The sequence below is a fragment of the Perognathus longimembris genome, chromosome 2 (assembly GCF_023159225.1).
Source record: "Perognathus longimembris pacificus isolate PPM17 chromosome 2, ASM2315922v1, whole genome shotgun sequence".
NCBI classification, from domain to species: domain Eukaryota; kingdom Metazoa; phylum Chordata; class Mammalia; order Rodentia; family Heteromyidae; genus Perognathus; species Perognathus longimembris.
The window spans coordinates 150,189,001-150,208,331 of record NC_063162.1 but is presented as its reverse complement, the minus strand read 5'-3'; the positions used below and the strand labels follow the sequence as shown (position 1 = coordinate 150,208,331).

At 68.4% G+C, this 19,331-nt stretch overlaps 2 protein-coding genes across 4 annotated transcripts in view; one reads left to right on the top strand and one right to left on the bottom strand.

Annotated features, from left to right (window-relative positions):
- Positions 1 to 11,151, bottom strand: part of LOC125345703 (SCO-spondin-like) — a 46,734-nt gene extending 35,583 nt beyond the window's left edge. The window contains 22 exon segments of the mRNA XM_048337745.1: positions 705 to 839; positions 1,055 to 1,311; positions 1,465 to 1,559; positions 1,660 to 1,843; positions 1,941 to 1,974; positions 1,977 to 2,174; positions 2,623 to 2,788; positions 2,886 to 3,119; positions 3,204 to 3,379; positions 3,766 to 3,883; positions 4,203 to 4,347; positions 4,456 to 4,696; positions 4,789 to 4,939; positions 5,154 to 5,306; positions 5,694 to 5,773; positions 5,859 to 6,017; positions 6,704 to 6,803; positions 6,892 to 7,124; positions 7,271 to 7,450; positions 7,584 to 7,666; positions 8,201 to 8,444; positions 11,127 to 11,151. Coding sequence (XP_048193702.1) covers positions 705 to 839; positions 1,055 to 1,311; positions 1,465 to 1,559; positions 1,660 to 1,843; positions 1,941 to 1,974; positions 1,977 to 2,174; positions 2,623 to 2,788; positions 2,886 to 3,119; positions 3,204 to 3,379; positions 3,766 to 3,883; positions 4,203 to 4,347; positions 4,456 to 4,696; positions 4,789 to 4,939; positions 5,154 to 5,306; positions 5,694 to 5,773; positions 5,859 to 6,017; positions 6,704 to 6,803; positions 6,892 to 7,124; positions 7,271 to 7,450; positions 7,584 to 7,666; positions 8,201 to 8,444; positions 11,127 to 11,151 — 3,391 coding nt within the window.
- Znf467 (zinc finger protein 467) lies at positions 11,094 to 19,046 on the top strand. Of its 3 annotated transcripts, none has more exons than XM_048340443.1 (5): positions 11,094 to 11,311; positions 12,888 to 12,965; positions 13,341 to 13,454; positions 14,164 to 14,277; positions 16,461 to 19,046. In XM_048340443.1, the coding sequence occupies exons 2-5, from the start codon at positions 12,932 to 12,934 to the stop codon at positions 18,032 to 18,034; spliced, it is 1,836 nt and encodes a 611-aa protein (XP_048196400.1). In that variant the 5' UTR covers positions 11,094 to 11,311; positions 12,888 to 12,931; the 3' UTR covers positions 18,035 to 19,046. The 3 variants fall into 3 exon arrangements, with proteins under 3 accessions (XP_048196400.1, XP_048196401.1, XP_048196399.1); XM_048340444.1 differs by lacking the exon at positions 11,094 to 11,311 and adding an exon at positions 11,403 to 11,451; XM_048340442.1 differs by lacking the exon at positions 11,094 to 11,311 and having other exon boundaries at positions 12,751 to 12,965.
- The last annotated feature ends 285 nt before the right edge of the window (positions 19,047 to 19,331 follow it).

Genomic DNA, 19,331 nt, shown 5'->3' with positions numbered 1-19,331 from the left:
TATAGAACACACTTATACCACATACCACATACACACACCATACACACACCACACAGTACATACACACCACACACATGCTCATGACACACCACACACACATAGAACACACTTATACCACATCACATACACACACCATACACACACCACACAGTATATACACACCACACACACGCCACACATACCACATATAGAATACACTTATACCACACATACCACATACACATCACACACACACACACACACACACACACACACACACAGCTGGCCAGAAGCGTGGGGGCAGCCCGGCTGCACCGTCCTAAGTCCGTACAGAGTTATTTCGGTTCCTCTCAATGTCTCACTAACAGTTACATTTCCAAGATGCCAACTGCTTATGTTTGGGTGGTAGGATGTTAGGAGATCTATTTTCATTTCTCCCTCCTAAAACCTGGTATTTCCTCCACGCTTCTTGAGTGAGGTGGCATCGCTTTCATAATGAAGGGAAACAGAAGCATAGAAACACAGTGTGGAAACTCTGGGTCACTTGTTCCGGCGGTGAGACAGGGAAGGTTCTGGGTGTGGGGAGAGCCACGCCGGAACCCCGCCGCCAGGGGGACGTGGGGTGGGGGGGTGGGGGGGCGGGCCTGAGCTCTGGGCTGGGGAGGAGGGGCCGCCTAGCCACGCCAGGCCGCGCCCGGGGTCAGGGCGCGAGGGCAGGCGCTGACCTCCGTCCCAGAGCACCGTGAGGCCCAGACGCGTGGTCAGCAGCAGGAAGAGGCCGGCGCGGCGCAAGCTCAGCCCGGGGCCCGTGTAGACTTTGGGGAGCCGTACGTTCACCCCATTCACCATCACCGCCCTGCCTGCAGAAGAGAGGCGGTCGGAAGGACGCAGCCTGGAGCCGAGAGGGTCCGCTAGGGTCCCGTGGGGGCGCAGCCAGCCCCTCCCCCCAAACGCTTGGAAGCTTCCAGAATGACGGCGCCCACCACACGGAGGACAGCCCGGCCCAGGAAGCAGCCAGCACAGAGCCCCTCCCCCCCACCCCCCCCGCCCGCCCACGGGCGACTCGGCCGGGCACCTCTGAGCAGACGCACGGCCGTGTGCTCCAGACGGACGGCCAGCGCCTTGGTGCAGGTGAGGCCGCCGGCCCCGCAGGGCAGGTTCTGGGCGGAGACGCTGAAGCGGCCGCCGGCCTCTCGCGCCAGCAGGTACTCGCAGGCCCCGGGGAAGGTGAGGGCCAGCCCGTCAAACGTCACGTAGTGGGGGGCGCCCGACGCCTGGCACTGCCCGCTGCAGCGGCGGCCGGTGCAGTGCCACCGCCGGCCCCGGCACACGCTGCGGGCGGAGGCGCGCGCTCAGCGGCCGACCACGGGGGGGACTCGGGGCACGGGGCAGCCCGCCCGGAGGGCCCCCAGGACCCGTGCCCGGCCGGAGAGCCCTTCTCCACCCCAAGGTCAGGAGGTGACGGGTCACCGAGACGGGGCGTACCAAGTGTTGCAGTCCTCCTGGAGGGTGGCGTTGGGCGGGTACCAGCGGCCACCGTGACGGCAGGGGCAGAGGTCGGGGGGCACGCAGCGCTCGACCTAGGCGGAGGACAGGGACGCGGGTCGCGGCGGTGGCCGGGGGAGCCGGGGGACGCACGCGACGACGCGACGAGCGAAGGCCTCCTCCTCCCGGACCCACCAGGAACACGGTGCCCGGGGGACACACGCAGCCGGCCGCGCAGGTGGCGGGGTCGGGCCCGGGGCCGTCACAGGTGAGGAGGCAGGCGCCGGGCACGTGGATGAGCTCCCCGGGGCAGGAGACGGTCTGCCGTGGGGGGCAGCGGCGATCCGTGCAGTTCCAGAGGCCTCGCTCCCGGCAGATGCTGCCCGAGGGTGCGGGAGACGGGAGAGAGGATGGAAACGCGGCCCCCGCGCTGCGAGTGTGCGCCGCACGCCGGCCCCTTCCCCCCCGCGCCTCACCAGCGGTTGCAGTCCTTCGCGGCGACACTGCCGGGGCGTAGCGCTGGGCCCCGAGCTGGCAGGAGCATACGCTGGGGGGCACGCACTGGCCCTCGGGGTCCCACAGGAGCCCCGGGGGGCAGCGGCAGCCCGCCACGCAGCCGCCCAGCTCCTCGCAGTCGTCCGGCTCCCCGCAGCGGTGCCCGCAGGGGGGGCCGCACTCCTGGTACTCCTGGCCACCGGGACACACGACGGCTGCACGCGGAGACACACGCACGCACGCGTGGGAGAAGCCAGCCGTCAGGCGAGATCGGAGGCCCCGCCCACCGAGATCGGAGGCCCCGCCCCCGAGGTCGGAGGCCCCGCCCACCGAGATCGGAGGCCCCGCCCATCGAGATCGGAGGCCCGCCCACTGAGATCGGAGGCCCCGCCCACCGATATAGGAGGCCCCGCCCACCGAGACCAGAGGCCCCGCCCATCGAGATAGGAGGCCCTGCCCACCGAGATCGGAGCCCCGCCCGCCGAGGTCGGAGGCCCGCCCACCGAGGCCGGAGGCCCCGCCCACCGAGATCGGAGGCCACGCCCCCGATGTCGGAGGTCCCGCCCACCGAGATAGGAGACCCCGCCCACCGAGGTCGGAGACCCCGCCCACCGAGATCGGAGCCCCGCCCACTCCTAGAATGAGGGCGAGGGAGGGACTCACGGCACAGGGCGTGGCTCCTCCAGCGCAGCGGGGCGCCCTCCCGGGCGCACTGGCGCGCGTAGGCGGAGAGCAGGGCGCACAGGCAGTCCCGGCCGGGGCCGCAGCCGCACACGGCCGCCAGGCAGCGCAGCCGGAACGGCTCCCTGTCCACCAGCCCCTGGCACTCCTGGGGGGGGGGTGGGGGGGAACGGGTCGGCGCTCGGCCCTGGGCTGGGTCCCCGGCTCTCACGGGCGTGGCGCGGGGGGGGGGGGGCCCTGGCTACCTGGAAGGCCGGGCCCTGCAGGACGGCGCAGGCCGCCTCCGCGAAGGCGAGGTGCTGGGGGCGGGAGCCGCAGGGGGCCAGCGGGGCGCCGTCCTCGTCCTCGGAGGGGCAGCGTCCGTCCCCGGACACCCGGAACTTGCTAGCAAAGGCGGGGATGCTGGTCTCCACGTCCCCGGCCGGCGTCAGGAAGTCATCCTGCTGGCTCCGGGTGAAGGTGCCACACAGCCCCAGCACCTAGGCCACGGAGGACAGGAGGGGAGCGGTCCGGCCACGCCCCCCCCGGCCCCCCTCCCCCGACCGGCCGGCCTCGCGGCGCACCTGGTGGGCATGGCGGGGGTCCAGGGTGATGTAGGCGGCAGGGCTGGCCACGCCCCAGAGAACCTGAGCTCCGGGCCAGCGCAGCAGCAGGAAGGCGGAGGAGGCGTGGGAGGCGCGGAGACCCCCGGCACCGGACCAGGGCACGTCGACATCCTGCCCGTCCACCAGCACGGCGCCTAGGAGAGGAGTCGTGACGGAGGGGGAGGCAGCCACGGAGGGCACGCACTCGGGTGGGAGGTGGGAGGGCTTGTCTGAGAGTCGGCTGTGGGGACAACGGGACTGAGCCCCCCCGAGGGGTCACCTAGACCGCCCGAGACGCGCGTAGTCCCAAGACATCCTGCCCCTCGCCACCCCCCCCCACACACACTTGCATATCCTTGGCAAGGGCTCCGTGGCCAGCATATGGGGGGGAACCGGGCAGAGCCCCAGCGGCTGTCCCGGGCGTGGGGGCATTGAAGGGACAGGGCCTGGGAAAGGGCGGGGGGGGGGGCCTCAACCACGAAGGAGCCCGAGGGGCAGGTGTAGCGTGTCAGGGCTCGAGGAGGAGGGGGAGCTGAGCTACCCGAGTCCCTGAGCTGGACGTGCGTGTCGCCCAGGAAGACGGACAGCGCGTGCAGGCAGCTCCCGGAGTCGCAGGCCCCGTGCTCCAGCACGACCAGCAGCTGGCCCTTCACAGCGTCCTGGGGGGCACACACACACACACACACACACACACACACACACACAGGACGCCGGGATGGGACGGGGTCCCCGCGAGCGCCTTCAGCCTTCCCCGGGGGCGGCGCCCACCCACCGCCCTCCCGCCGGCCCGACCGGGGAGGGAGAGCTGTCCGTGTGTGTGTAGATCTGCGTGTGCCCGTGTGTGTGCGCGCGCGCAGGTGTGCGCCCACGTGTGGCCCGCAGGCCTGGGTGTGCGTGGTGGCGGGGGAGGTGGGGTGGGGTGGGGGGAGTGCCGAGGAGCCCCCCCCCCTCCCCCGAGTCCACCCCGGCCCGGCCCACCTGGACGAGGCTGTAGCGGCAGCCCGGGCCGCCGCGGAAGGAGAAGCCCCGTCCGTCGAAGGTGAGGTAATGGCCGTCGGCCCCGACGGCGCACTCAGCGGGGCACGGGGCCCGGGCGCAGTGCCAGCGGCCATCCCGGCAGACGCTGGGGACACACGGGAGGGGACGGCGCATGCGTGGGGACCTCCCTCCTCCCCCCCCAGACGGCCCAGGGCAGGGGGTCCCGGGTAGCCGGGGGGCCGGGGGGACCCACCAGGGGTTGCACCGCTGGCGCACGACGGCTCCGGGGTCGTAGCGCCGGCGCCGGTGGTAGCAGGGGCAGCGGGCGGCGGGCACGCAGAGGGCGCCATCCCAGAAGAGGCCGGCGGGGCACACGCAGCCGCTCACGCACGCCGCCCCGCACAGGCCCTCCTCGCCCGGGCCCCCCGCGGCGCAGCTGGGGGGGCAGGGAGGGGCGCAGTCCGAGTACCGCTGGCCTCCGGGGCACGGGCGCTCTGTGGGCACAGGGAGGGGCTGTGGGACCCGGGGGGGGGGTCAGCGCCCGGGGGGGGCGGGGGGGGAGCGCGGGCGGGGCGGGCCGCGGTACCGCAGAAGCCGGGCGTCCTCCAGGGCGCGTCCACCGCGCAGGCCTGGGCGTAGCTGGCGAAGGTGTCGCACACCGCCGAGCGCCGCCTCTCCCGCTCAGCGCCCGCGCAGTAGGCGAAGACGCAGGCGTCGTGGTACCCCGCCGGGGGGAGCTGCCAAGCAGGGGACCCTCAGCCAGCACCTCCCACCCCGGCCTCCGAGGCCGGGGAACGCCGGGCATGCGCGGAGACGCCACGCCGCCCCCACAGAGATGCCACTGGGCGCCCACCGGTGACCCCCAGGACGGGGAGGCCATCGCGTGACTGGGTGCTCGACGGCACGCGCAGGCCCGGCTCCCCCCGCCCCTGCCCACCACCTCCCCCCTACCTGCGCGTGGCACTGCCGGAAGGGCTCCTCCAGCAGTCGGTGGCACACCTCCCGGGCTTCAGCCTGCAGCCGGGCAGCGTCCGTGCCCGCCGCCGTGCCCCCCCGTGGGCCCTGGCATCCCGGGGCCACCTCCACTGCGTCCGCACACTCGGGCTGGGACACACGGAGCCGGAGCGGGAGGCAGGGGTGAGGGACACGTGCCAGGACCCCCGCAAAGCCTCTCGTCCTCCTCGTTGCCGAGAGGCCCGCCATCACGTGCACTCGCTGACCTCCTGCCCAGCGTGGGGGGGGGGAGGGACGGGCGGGGGGGGCAGAGGAGCCAGAGCCACAGGCGGGAGCTACACAAACGGCTAATGGGTCAACGCTGGTCGGTGACCCGTGTGCGTGCGTGCGTGCGTGCGCGTGCACATGTGATTGTCAGTTTGCAGCCAGTAGCTGGGGTGTGGGTGCATCTGACACCCGCTTTCCTAAGGGACCCGGGGCCTGCTCCCTCTACCCTTGGGGACCTCTCCTGGGGTGGGGCCAGGACAGAGGTCTTACCTCAGAGTCGGGAAGCCTCCAGGAATTCCCAAAGGTGGCAGCTAGCATGGCCAGGCCCCCACCAGGTTCCCAAAAGTCATCTGAGAAAGAGGGAGGCAGGTGCTGGACCCGGGGTCCGGTCTCCCCTCCCTCCCAATGCCAGCCGCCGGGCCACAGGCCACCTACCCTCAGGCCGGCCATTGTAGAGCCCGCAGAGGCCCTGCGTCTGTCCCGAGAGTTCATCGTCCACAGAGATGGAGATGGACGTGGTCCTGTCCAGACGCACCACCACCCCCAGACCCCCGGACAGCACCAGCCAGTCTCCCTGCCACTGCAGGCTGAGCCCTGCGGAGGAGAAGCCGCCATTGCCTCGCAGGGCTGCATTCCCGCCCCCCCCCATCACTGTGGGGCTCCCCCACCACCCAGGGAGGGAGAGGGGAGGGAGGGAGTCTTCTCATGTGGACAGTCTCCGTGGGGACAAATTACAAAAGACACAGCACGCCCCCACGCACATATACACGCCCCATGCACACCCCCATATACACACCATAAACATCATATGTGTGTCATACCTACATACGTGCAACACACCATACACGCACTGTACATATACCCATACACACCACATATACACGCACACACACAGACTGCGCATGTACGCACTATATACACAACACACGTCATACGTGCACACCTGTGACACCATATACACACATCGTCACGTGCCACACAAAGCGCATATACACTCCATAGACACACCCAATGCCTGCACCTGCCACATTCACACCCCGGACTCACCACACACACAAACCACGAGCACACTCCATAACACACCCATCATGTATACACACCCACGCGCACGCACGCACGCACACCCACACACTTATTCTATCCCAACCGCGCTAACACCGCCATGAGCAGGTGGGGAAGCTGAGGAGGTTAGGCAGAAGAACTTCTGATTTACACTTGAGGGGGGGGGCGGGGGAGAGATCAGAAGGCCCCAGAGGCGGGACCCCCCCCCCACCCCTTACCGTGGAGCAGCCGGGGCTCCCCACTGGGTACCAGCTGCCCGTTCACAGAGACATTTCCAGCCTGGACCAGCACCTCGTCGGAACCCAACATCACCCGCACCTGGGGAGTTGAGCCGAGGGCGGGGTCACACGCGGCCGTCTCCGTGCCCGGCGCCCCCCCCCCAGGCCGCCCCCTCCCCCTTCCTCACCAGCTGACAGGCCCCGGGCGGGGGGCACTGGCGCCCCGGCCTGAGGTAGACCGCCCAGGAGGAATCCACGGCTCCCGCCAGCAGGTAGGTGCAGCTGCCCAGGAAGTGGTAGTGACGCCCGTCGAAGGTGCGGTAGTGGAAGCCGGACCAGGTGGCGCAGGTGGCGGAGGGGCGCGGGCCCTGGCTCCAGAGCCGGTCCACGGCCGGCGGGGCCGCGGAGGAGGAAGCGTTGCCTGGGAGAGAGACAACAGGGGTGCGCCTCTGCGCGCGGGGCGGAGGGCTGGGGTTCCCGCCGGAGAGGAAGGCACCGGGAAAGACACGGTCCACGGCCCGAGGCCGGAGCCTGAGGGTCAGGACGGGCCGGGACCCACAGACCCACCTGGGAGGTGCGGGCTGGAGCAGCGGAGGCAGGCCCCGGAACCCCCGTCCCACCAGCTGCCCCCCCACGCGTGGGCGCAGCACTCCTCCAGGCTCCCCGCGGGCGCGCGCGCCCGGCCTGCCGCGGCCCGGCACTGCCGCGTGGCGAAGCACTGGCTGTCGTTCCTGGCTTCCGGCAGGGCTGCGGGGAGTGGGGGGGGGGGGGGTGGAGGAGAGAAGGGGCGCACCCACCCGGTCGGCCTAGGGGACCGCCTGAAGGACCCGGGGGGCCGCCTCCCCCCCCCCCCACGTGCGGTCACCCCGCGGGTGCCTACCGTCGGTGCAGTGGGCGCCTCCCCAGCCCGGGCAGCAGACCCTCACCGTCCGGTTCCATGTGGCGGGCCGGGTTTCGGGGGGCCTGAATTCACCCAGCAGGGCAGAGCAAGGAGATGATGTAACTATCCAGCCGGGGCCCATCACGAGGCAAGGCCTGCGACTCCCCCACGTCCCCACGTCCCCCCCACTCCTGACGCACAAGGTAAGGGTTCTGCTGCAGGTCGCAAGCATTGCGCCTTTTCTGTCTGCCAGTCCTGGGGCTTGAACTCAGGGCCTGAGCACCGTCCCTGGCTTCTTTTTGTTCAAGGCTAGCACTCTGCCACTTGAGCCACAGCGCCGCTTCTGGCCATTTTCTGTATATGTGGTGCTGGGGAATCGAACCCGGGGCTCTGTGCATGCGAGGCGAGCACTCTACCGCTAAGCCACCTTCCCGGCCCTCATCGCGCCTTTCCTTGCTCTGCCCACCACGATGCCCTCTCCTCCCGCCCCATCCCTGGCTCTCCACCCTCCCCCGAGCCCCCCAGGACCGCGCGGGCCCTCCCCCGGGCTCCGGATGTCCGCCCACCACGCCTCTCCTCTCCTGCTCCGCGGGCAGCGCAGACCGGGCCTTGCTCACTTGTAGATGGCGCAGAGCCCGGGGCCCGGGGACCCCGTGAGCCCCCGCCGGCCACTCCCGGGCAGGTCCAGCCTCCAGCCCAGGCGGCTGTAGTGGTAGAGGCTGGTACAGGGCACCACGTCCTCCTGCCCAGGGGCCACTTCCTCTTGCACGTGGATGGTCTCCGTCCGTTCACACCACCGCCTGCCCGGGGACAGGAACCCACAGCTGGGACCCCTGTGCCCTGTCACCAGGAAGCCCCGTCCTGGGCTCCCAGTCCCTTAAACGCTAACTCCCAGGGGAGATCCCCGAAGCAGGGAGAACAGGAGAGCTGGGGGGGGGGGAGGGGCGTCTGATGCCCCAGAGGGTCCCTGGACGTGGGCTTCCAAGGAGGGTGGCTTACCCATCAGCCAGTGCCCATAACACCCCAAAGAGGGCAGGGAGCAGCATGGTGCCCGCGCCCGTCAGCGGGGGCTTGGGCCGTGCTCTGAACACCTCCGTCACCCACCCACACCTCCGCCTACTGTGGCCCACAGGCCCCTCTACTGGAGAGGCTTTATTCCAGTCTCCTGCCCCGCCTCCCCCCTCCCCACCCCCGGGTACCAGCTGCCCCCAACTGGATTGGACCGGCCTGCACTTTCCCCCTCTGAGATCCATTCTCCCTGGAAACAGGCCCCTTCCTGCCCGGCCTGGCGTGTCAACAGGGACCCCCACCAGGCCCCCAGAGCCCCTGTGACTTCCACACTCTCAGACACAACCACAGATCAGCAGCAATCTTGGGGTGCGCCACTCTCCCTTGCTGAGCCTCTGTTTCTTCACCAGTTCAAAACTTCGGGGACTTCCCACGGAAGGTGCTGCTGGGACCTCCGGGCTCCGTGAGTTCTTTGGAGTGACATGTGTACACAGTTGTGTTGCTTCCGTCCTCAGAGGGGCCCAGTGACCAGCTGAAAGGTTGTGGGGGGTCTCCCAGCCCCTAGAAAGCTGAGTGATGCTCTCCCTGTCGGTTTCCCTGCCTTCTCTTGTCCCCTTTCAGGCCAAGCACGCGGGAAGCGAGGCCCCGTGGAGCTGGGGTGTCTCTGAGTACGTAGAGAAGCAGGCGTGTGCCCCTTCTTTTTGGTGTCACATAGTCTCCTGAAAAGTGTTCTTGGGGTCCCAAGGTGCCTGAGGACTGAGAAGAACCAAGGAAGGGTGCCTGGTAGGAAGTAGGGGTGGGGCTGGGAGCCCGCTGCTGCCCCCAGCTCTAGGGCCGAGCTGAGCCGGATGGAATAATCCCAGGGTCCGGTTGAGGGGGGGGGGGGAGCCACAGGCTCCGCGGGGTGGGGGTGGGGGTCCTGATGACATCCTGGTTACCAGCAGAGCCGCAAGGACACCATGTGTGGAATGTACTCCTCCTCTCCTAAACTCCGGGTGTGGACCAAAAGAGTCCAGTGGGAGTCCCCCCCCCCCCGCCCCCAGGAGCTCACCGATGGCTAGAGTTGGCCCCTCAGATCAAGAATTCTGGAAAGCATCTGGCATGGATACACTGCCCTCCCAGTCTCTCTCTCTCCCACACGTACGCATCCCTCCCTGCCCTAGGCTAGGCCCCCACGCCGAGTCGGGCAAGAGAGCCTCACAGACTCTGCTCCCAGGTCACCTGGCCCTTCATGAACATCCTTGGATACTCTGCTCAGCTTGCTGAGCCCATGCCGCCCCCCCCCCACCCAGGCCCCTCATACTAACTATCCATAAATGTTGAGGGCACCGGTAAGGTGTGCAGGGCACGTGTGTTCTGCAGGGCCAGCCTCGGGGGCCCATCCTGGTGGCACAGAAGCCATCCTCCTGGGGACTGGGGAACGGGATTGGGGGGGCATGCCTATTCACAGGGCCCGTCACCAGCTCTCAGTTAGTTCCCGGGGTGCTGAGGGGACACGCGAGAGCCGGGAAGAAGCGTACAAGTTGTGGGGCGCCTTTCCCCTACAGGGCGGGCGGGAGGAAGCCAGAACCCAGGGGAGTTTGCGGAGAGGAGGTAGGGAGGAGGCCCGGCATACCGCGTCCAGATGTGGCTGCGGGAAGACAGGCAAGGGGTGCAGGGCCAAGGCCAAGGAGAGACTGCATGGGGAGGGGGGGGTCCCAAGGCTCAGGTGCAGCGCCCCACCCGAGGGGGAGGGGAGGGGTCCCCGGGCCTGCTGGGCCCCGCCCCCCCCTCTGCGTCCCTGGGCTCCCCAGGATCCCAGCCCACCCCTGCCCCACCCTTTGCAGCCTCCCGAGCCCCGGTTCCCCAGCCCGGACTCGGGGGGGGGGGGGGCGGCGGGAGGGAGCCCAGGCTCTCCAGTCTCCGCCCAGTTTCGACTCGGAGGGGCCGGGCGCTCCCCCCCCACCCCGCCCCCCGTCCCGCCCCCGCCCCTTCCCGAGGAGCCTCGGAGGGAGTCCCCCGACGACTCGGAGCCGAGCCCCAGGGGCTGAGTCTGGGTGGATCCGGATGGGATCCGGGCGGAGAGCGGAGCCGGGCCGAGTTTCCTGCTCCGCACCCCCGCGTCCTCCCCGCCGGGCGGGCGGGCGCACCCCGCGGGGCTCCCCGCGCCGAGCACGCCCCCCTCCCCGTCCCCGCCTCCCCCGGCCCGCCCTCCTCCCCCCTCCGCCCTCCCGCCCGCCCTCCTCTTCCTCCTCTCCCCTTCCCGCGTTCCGGGCTCCCCCTTCCCACCTCCCGCTCCGGGCGTCCGGCCTGCCGGCGCGCCCCGCCACCTGCGCGCGCGGCCCGCCCGGGGCCCGCCCGGGGCCCGCGGGGCCCGGCTCGCCCGCCCGCCCGGGGCCCGCCCGGCCTCGGCCCCGCCCCCGGCGCGGGCGCCCTCCCCCGCCCCTCCCCCGCCCGGCCGGCCCTGCCCCTCCCCGCCCTCCCCGCCCTCCCCGCCCTCCCCGCCCCGCGAAGTTTGGGAGCTGTCAGTCTGTCAGTCTTTCGGGCCGCCCGCACCCGAGCTGCAGGCTGCGGGCGCCATTGTGCGCGGAGCCCGCCCGCCCGCCCGCCCGCCCGCCCGCCGGGGCCGGAGGCCGGGGCGCCCGGGGTCCCCGCCGCGGGCGGCGGGCGGCGGGCGGCCAGGTAGGGGCGGGGAGGCCGAGCCGCGCGGGGCCCCGCCCGCCCCCCTCCCGGCCGCGCAGGTGACAGCCCCGGGGGAGGGGGCCGGGGGAGCGGGCGCCGGGGCGCCGGGGGAGCCCGGGACCCGGGAGGGGGGGGAGGCGGGCGGAGGGGGGGGGAGGAGGAGCGGGACGCCCCGGGGGTGGCTGGAGGACGCGGACAGGTGAGCTCCGAGGGGAACCGACGGGGCGGGGGGGGGGGAGCGACCGGGGGAGGGGCCTGGGCCTCGGGGAGAGGGGACGGTGGGGGGGGGGGAGGCGTGCGGGAAGAACCGGGGTCTGCGCGGGGCGGGTGGGGAGGGGCCGAGCGCGGGGCAGGGGGGGAGATCCCGAGTGAGGGGGGGCGGCTGGGTGGGGAGGGGGAGGGGAGGGGAGGGGGGGGAGCGGAGCTGGAGCCTGCCCGGGAGGCTGCGGGGGAAGGCGGCAGGCGGGGGCCGCGGAGGGGAAGGAGAGCGGCTGCGGGAGGGAGGAGGGAGGGAGGGGGAGAGCGGGAGGGGGGGGGAGGAAGGGAGCCGAGGTGCCGCGGGGGAAAGGAGGAAGAGAAACCGGAGTGGGGGAGGAGAGCGGGAGGGGAGGGGAGGGGCGGGCTGGCGGGGTGCGCGAGGGGGGGGGAGAGGGGGAGGGCCGCGGGGGAGGGGAGAGGAAGGAAAAGAGGAGGGGAAAGGAAGCAGGGGAGGGGGAGGGCACCCGAGGCCAGTGGACAGCGCTGCCTGGGGTGAGCCGGGGCCGGGCAGGACGGGGAGCCGAGGGGAGGGGAGGGGAGGGGGGGAAGGGACGGGAGGGGGAGGGGCAGGGAGGGGGGAGAGCGGCCCGGAGCTCAGGGTCAGCGGAGGCAGGGGCTGGGGGGGGGGTGGGAGAGGGGCTGGTCTTGCCCCGGTGGGTAGGGGAGGCGCCGGAGGGGCGGGGCAGGGGGAGGAGCCCCAGCAGGCTGCCCGAGTTGGTGGGGAGAGAGGGCGGAAACCGGAGGGAGCAGAGACAGGGAGGGAGGGAGGGAGGGAGCGGGGAGAGGGGGGGAGGGAGGGAAAGGCGGCTGGGGAGGGGAGGGGAGGCGGCTGGGGAGGGGCAGGGAGCTGGCAGGAGGAGGAATGGAGCCCGGAAGGGGCACAGCAGTGCGTGTGTGTGCGTGTGTGTGTGCGCGCGTGTGTGTGAGAGACACCAGCCCTGGGAGGCACCATGGGAAGGGGGTGATTTTGCCCTAGGTGTAGGGAAGGGAAGCCCAGAGCCATTTGCTGCCGAGACGAAGGCCTTTCTCCGAGGCCCCCCTCCCAAGGGAGGGCCCTGCATCAGACTGTCACGGGCACCCGCGGGGGGACGGCTGGAGCGCCCACCCTAGCCTCCCACCCTCTCCTCACCCGAGCTGGTGGTTCCCCGGGGTGTGAGGCTGCCGACCGGCTGAGACCAGCCGGCTTCCAGAGCTAGCAGACGTGGTTTCCAGACTGGCCTGGACCCCCTCGCCTTGGAAGGGGTTTCTTATCCACCCCCTTACCCGTACGGTGGAGAGATAGCATCACCTGTAGGACTCGGGAGGCGAGCTGGCGGGGAAAGGCCCCAGCCAGAAGGTGGCAGGAAGGATGTGAACAAGGCCGTCTTTTCTCCTTAGGGTCCGTGGCCTGATCCCCCCCAGGGGAGCGGCACCCGGCTGTCATGAGAGAGACCCTGGAGGCTCTGAGCTCCCTGGGTGAGTGGGGAAGCAGAAGGGATCTGGGGAGAGGCGGACTCTGCGGGCGTCTACAACTTAGACAGCGGTGCCGCCCCCTGAAGGCTGCGGCCCAGACGCGCTGCGGGTGTGGAGGGCGCGGGGATTCGAACCCTTGCCCCACGGGGGTTGTGCTAGGCCACGAGTGCACGAGGACTGACAGAGCACTGGGGTTTCCATGTGTGTAACCTCTTCTCTGGGTGCTTGGTCCTTCTGGACTTAACAGAGAGGCCGAGACTGTCTGACGTGTGGTCAGGGTGGCCGGCGAGCCTGGCCAGCCCTGGTCCGCGCCGGCAGGAAAGGATGGGACCACCGGTTCTGTCCGGATGCTGAGACCCAGCCTTCTGCCCGTAACAGGTTTCTCCGTGGGACAGTCTGAGATGGCCCCCCAAAGCGAGCCCAGGGATGGGTCCCATAATGCCCAGGGGAAGGCCCCCTCCAGGGAAGGCAGTGTACTGGGCACGTGCTCAGGTAAGCCCTAGGGAGCGTGACTCGGGGGCTGGTCTTCCTTCCTCCATTCCTTCTTCCCATCGAGCCTTTATGGACCACCTACTGTGTGCTGTCTGCTCTTCTAGACATTTGGATCACCTTAGTGAGCCAACCATAAAGGAAGACATAGTAAGAGTTGTAAACGGTCTTAGAAGAGTGCTACGGAGAGGGGCCCGGATGGCTGAAGTGGCGGGGGGTGGGGGGTGGGGGGGGAGGGCGGGGGGAGGCTGTAGGATGCAACTGAGCGGTAAGCGCAGGAGCTGGGTTGGAAGCAGTGGGAAGCGGTTCAGGCCAGGCGGTCAGGACCGAGTGCCGAAGGCAGGAGCCAGCCTAGGCTCCCGCCGTCCTAATTCTCAGTCACGCTTTGCCTTGGAACTGGGAAGGCCCCGTTCCTGAGTTCCTAAGAGCCCCAAGGCCTCTGGTCAGAGGCCCTTCCTGGCTCACACACATGTTCTAGAAACTCCCCACACTTGTGGCTCCTGAAACCCCTACACCTTCGGCGGCTGCCCTGCCCTGAAGGAGCCTGGCAGCTCAGAATTCCGCCCCTGCGGGTATGAGGTGAGGTAGATTGGGGCGAGTGGGGCTGGGGTGGGGGCTTCAGGTGTCCCTGCTTTCTGGCACTAGTGAGTGGGGACTGTCTTCTTCCACCTGCCACGCTTCCTGGGTACTGGAGGTCTCTTTTCTCTACCAGGGCACAAGGCCACTGGCCAGGAGGAAGATGCCCGGATGGAACAAGCTGAGGCTCCCTGCGGCGGAGGCCAGGCCTGCATCCCACAGAAGACTGAGCCCGTGGGCTCCTGCTCTGGTGAGTCTTCCTGGTCTCCACCCGGACAAAGGGAGCCCTGGAGAGAGTGGCTACAGGCCCTTCCAGTCAGGGTGAGTCCCGGCCCGGGTCCCTTCCTGCAAACCTCGCCTCAGTATCCCGAGGCATTTACGCGTACGTGGATGGTGGGAGAGGAAAAGGGTGGTCACCTCGACCCCCCTCTGGGAGGTCTAAGCTTTGCCTTTGCATTCCCCGCCCCCCCCCCCCCCCGGGCCATACACATGCTGTCAGTGACCTGAACCATCATTACCACACAGATGAAGTGTTGCTGCTCAGCCTTTTCACTGCATGCTTCCTCTCCCTAAAACTTCCACTGCCCCGGGGGATACCAGGGCTCCCCGTTGGCTTCAGTCAGCACATCTCTCCATCACCTCGTACTCCTAACCACCCTTTCCTTCCACTGCCACCTCTTATCTGGCTGGCATCACTTACCTAACAGGACTTACGTAGTGCCTCCTAGGCACACGGGCCGTGTTGAATGTGGTGAAGCCATGGGCGTAGGCCTAGGCCGTGTCCTGGCTCCACGGTTACCCGCCGCGTGGCTGCCTTCCGTCCAGCGGCTTCCTCGTTCTCGTGAAGTGCCGTGACAGGGCTTCGTCTGTAGCCGGCCCTCCGCAAATGGGGATGGTGCTCATCTTTATCTAAAGGCAATTTGTTATTAGACACAAAGCCAGAACATGTCTGTTTCCCGGAAGCTAAAATCTAATGGGAACCAAGACAGATAGTTGAAAGGACAATATGAAAGTCACATGCCAGTGTGGAAGCGTTAATAGTGAGTGTCACGGGAGCTGGATCTGTCAGAACTGTTGCTTCCGCCTGCGATCTGAGGGAGGTGTAGACCTTAGCTCTGCAGTGACAGGTGTGCGGGAGGACGGATTTGGGAGCAGAAAGACCACAGGTGAGGTGAGGAGGCTGAGGGAGAACAGAGCGACCCATGTGACTGACCGGCTTACCGCTGGAGAAGAAGGCTGGGAGGTTTGGGTGAGCCGCAGGTGCAGCTAGAAGCCATTGGCGATTCTGGAGCAAGAGGAGGGATACAGTGAACATAGAGGTGGTAACAGATTAGGACAAACTAAAAGTGCTTTGGAGCCAGTGGACTGAGAGAAGAAATTGGGAGTGGATGTAATCTCAACCATTTTTGTGTAATAAAATAAAGACTAAGACTGTGACAGACTTTCCAGGTCAGACAGGAACTCGGGTATCCAATGGTTCCCTAACTAGACTCCATTTAGGAGCTTTAGATAAAGAGAGCCAGGTACTGTGGCCCCCAGCTATAATCCTAGCTACTCAGGAGCCTGAGATCTGTGGATCCCAGTCCAAAGCTTAGCCTGGGTAGGAAAGTCTGCCAGAGCTTTATCTCCAGTTAAGCAGAAAAATGCCAGAAGTGCAGCTGCAGGCCAAGTGGTAGAGTGCCAGCTTTGAGTGAAAAGATTAAAGGACAGTGCCCAGACCCTGAGTTCAAGCCCCAGCATCAAGCACCGAAAAATAAACGAATAAAATAAAACCGTAGGTCCTGCCCTAAGATGCATCTTGTGGCAGGTTCCTAGGAATTGGAACCCGCCCTTGACAGAGGCTCTCTCCAGAGATTAAGCTAGTTTCCCACACCCTGTCTGTCAACTCCAGCCTCTTCTCTCTCACTGGCTTCCCCTCTGGGCCTGTGGGACCCGGGTAGGGTTGGCACTGGAGTTCAAGGTGCCCTCCTACAACAGCGAGGCCACAGGGGGCGTGGCAAGCAGAAGTAGCACAAGTTCCAAGGCCCCGAGATGCTACGCTATGGCCTGCCCTGTGCAGAGAGGGCTGTGCTCCAGCCTCCCCTCGTCCACAGAGGGGAGGGAGGTCAGCTGTTTGGATGTCTGACTTGCCGAGCTGCTGCCAGTTGGCAGGCACTGGGGAATTGGGGGCCCCTGCTCCTCAATGGGATGTAAGGAACTGGTTCAGAAAGGAGCCCGCCGATCCCAGGCAGCCTTGGCAGGGGCGAAAAGAACACAGGAGGGGACCCAAGGGCCAGGGCTGATCTTGGGGAGCGGGAGGGAGGAGCCGTGGGTGGACGGGGGGGGGGAGGGGGGTTCAGATTCAGTTATCCCAGGAACTTCTGGTTAGCTGGGCCCCGAGGGCAGGAGCCCGGGCGCACGGGGGCCTAACTCTCGGTGTGTTTGACGCTTCAGGGGACGAGTGGATGATCCGGAAGGTGAAGGTGGAAGAGGAGGATCCGGAAGCCGAGGCGGAGGTCGAATGGCCGCAGCATCTCTCCTTACTCCCGGGCCCTTTCCCGGCCCCGGACCTGGGGCCCCTGGCGGCCGCGTATAAGCTGGAGCCGGGGGCCCCGGGGCCGCTGGGCGGCGGGCTGGCGCTGTCCGGGTGGAGCCCGATCGCGCTGCAGCCGCCGCCCCCGCCGCCGCCGCCGCCGCCGCCGCCGGAGGAGAAGCCGTACGGCTGCGGGGAGTGCGAGCGGCGGTTCCGGGACCAGCTGACGCTGCGGCTGCACCAGCGGCTGCACCGGGGCGAGGGCCCGTGCGCGTGCCCGGACTGCGGGCGCAGCTTCTCGCAGCGCGCGCACATGCTGCTGCACCAGCGCAGCCACCGCGGCGAGCGGCCCTTCCCGTGCTCCGAGTGCGGCAAGCGCTTCAGCAAGAAGGCGCACCTGACGCGCCACCTGCGCACGCACACGGGCGAGCGGCCCTACCCGTGCGCCGAGTGCGGCAAGCGCTTCAGCCAGAAGATCCACCTGGGCTCGCACCAGAAGACGCACACGGGCGAGCGGCCCTTCCCCTGCGCCGAGTGCGAGAAGCGCTTCCGCAAGAAGACGCACCTGATCCGCCACCAGCGCATCCACACCGGCGAGCGGCCCTACCAGTGCGCGCAGTGCGCGCGCAGCTTCACGCACAAGCAGCACCTGGTGCGGCACCAGCGCGTGCACGAGGCCGCCGCGCTCCGCGCCGCCCGCCCCGCCCCGCCCGGCGCGCCGGCCCCGCCCCCGGCCCCGCCCCCGCCCCCCGGGGCCCCGCCCCCCGCCCCCGGCCCCCGGCCCTTCGCCTGCGCGCGCTGCGGCCGCAGCTTGGGCTGGAAGAAGAACCTGGCCGCGCACCCGCGCCCGCACCGCGGCGACGGGGCTGCGTTCGGCTGCGAGCAGTGCGCCACGGTGGACCCGGCCGCCGCCGCCGCCGCCGAGCCCTCGGCCTGCGGCCCCGGGCCCAGCCCCCCGGAGCCCCCGGGCGCCGCCTCCGGCGAGCGAGCCTTCTTCTGCCCCGAGTGCGGCCGCGGCTTCGCCCACGGGCAGCACCTGTCGCGGCACCGGCGCGTGCACACCGGGGAGCGGCCCTTCGCCTGCGCGCAGTGCGGCCGCCGCTTCGGCTCCAGACCCAACCTGGTGGCCCACGCGCGGGCGCACAGCGGGGCCCGGCCCTTCGCCTGCGCGCAGTGCGGCCGCCGCTTCAGCCGCAAGTCCCACCTGGGCCGCCACCAGGCCGTGCACACCGGCAGCCGCCCCCACGCCTGCGCCGTCTGCGCCCGCAGCTTCAGCTCCAAAACCAACCTGGTGCGCCACCAGGCCATCCACACCGGCTCGCGCCCCTTCTCCTGCCCGCAGTGCAGCAAGAGCTTCAGCCGCAAGACCCACCTGGTGCGGCACCAGCGCGTCCACGGCCAGCCCGCCCTCCCCGCCGCGGCCCCCGACCCGGACCTCGCGGCCCCCGCCTGGCCCAGCCCCGCCGAGGTGGCGCCCGCCCCGCTCTTCTTCTGAGCGCAGCGCTCACCGCCGTCCTTTCGCCCTGGAGATCGCCCTGGAGACCCCCACCCCCGCCCCAGGCTGTGGGTACAGCCCTGGACCGCTGGGACCCGTCCCCTCGGCGCGTCTGGAGAGGGGTACCCAGCGCTGTGCTGACAAAGATGTGCTCCCACAAACTCGGCACCGGCCGAGTCCTTGGATCCACCAGGAAACGGGCATTTCCCAGGTCCAGCGGGGCCACGGAAGGAAAGAAGGGCCACTAGCTATGTACCCAAAGGACCATTAAGTACCTATCCGAGGTTCTGGGGTTGTTACCTGAGCCGAGGGCAAGTCAGCCTGACTGTTCAATCCCCTGCCCCATCAACAGCCCCCGAAGAGCCCTTGCCTTCCTGCCCTGCGCAGGTTGAATATTACTTGCTGGTAATTGGCTCTTCCAAAGCAACAATGTAGTAAGTGTCATTGCCAAACCCCTATCCTTCATCTTCCATCTCAGCTGTTGGACAAGGAAGAGACATTTGTGACATTCCCCTGGGGCCAGGCGTTGAACACTGGAGCTGAAGGGAAGGAAGGACGGACGGACGGCAGGCCTGGGCCAGGACCTTTGGTCTTTCCCATGAGGTAACCTGCCACCCGAGGCTCTGGGAGCCCAGGGCTTGTACCTGTGCTGGGCTCTCTCGAGGCCCTTAGAACCACAGCCAGCCCCGCCTGCCGCCTGTCTGGAGGCCAGGAAGGAAGGACCGCCTGCACTCCAGAAGAAGGTTGCTTCCATGTCACACTTTCTGTCGGGTGCTTTCTGATGATGGATGCTGGGTCCGGAGGCTCTGCCGCGGCCGGTGGGCTGTGCGGGAAGGAGCAGGCCCGTGGGGACGGACCTACTGGGCATGAAGGGCCCAGTCTTGGTTTTGCCTCCTCCTCTGGGACTCGGAGCCCAGCATCTGTCTCCCTGGACCTCAGTTTTCTCATTAAAATGAGAGTAAAAAATGATGTTAACAAGGGCCTTCCCATTCCGCATCGCGAGCACCCACAGTAACCCTGGCAGCCGTGCGTTTGTCAGTCGCCTACCGTGTGCCCAGCTCTGCGTGAGGCACCGGGACGAGTGGGAAGGAAGAGGAGCTTGAGAAGTACGGTGGCAGAGCACGTGAAGAAGGGCTTCTGAAGCGTGAGGTCCCGACACCCACGTTTAGGAGTAGCGGGGCCTGGGCGGGGGTGGGGGGGGGCGGAAGTGGACGCACCATCCAAAGGCCGGCACCCGGCGCGATGAGAAGCGGAGACCTGGAAAGACAAGGCGGAGTTCAGACAGTATCTACCCAGC

Coding starts and splice junctions, on each gene's coding strand:
- Znf467 (XM_048340443.1), top strand. CDS start 12,932: ATGAGAGAGACCCTGGAGGCTCTGAGCTCCCTGG. Junction 12,966..13,340: donor GGAGGCTCTGAGCTCCCTGG/GTGAGTGGGGAA, acceptor TGCCCGTAACAG/GTTTCTCCGTGGGACAGTCT. Junction 13,455..14,163: donor TGTACTGGGCACGTGCTCAG/GTAAGCCCTAGG, acceptor TTTCTCTACCAG/GGCACAAGGCCACTGGCCAG.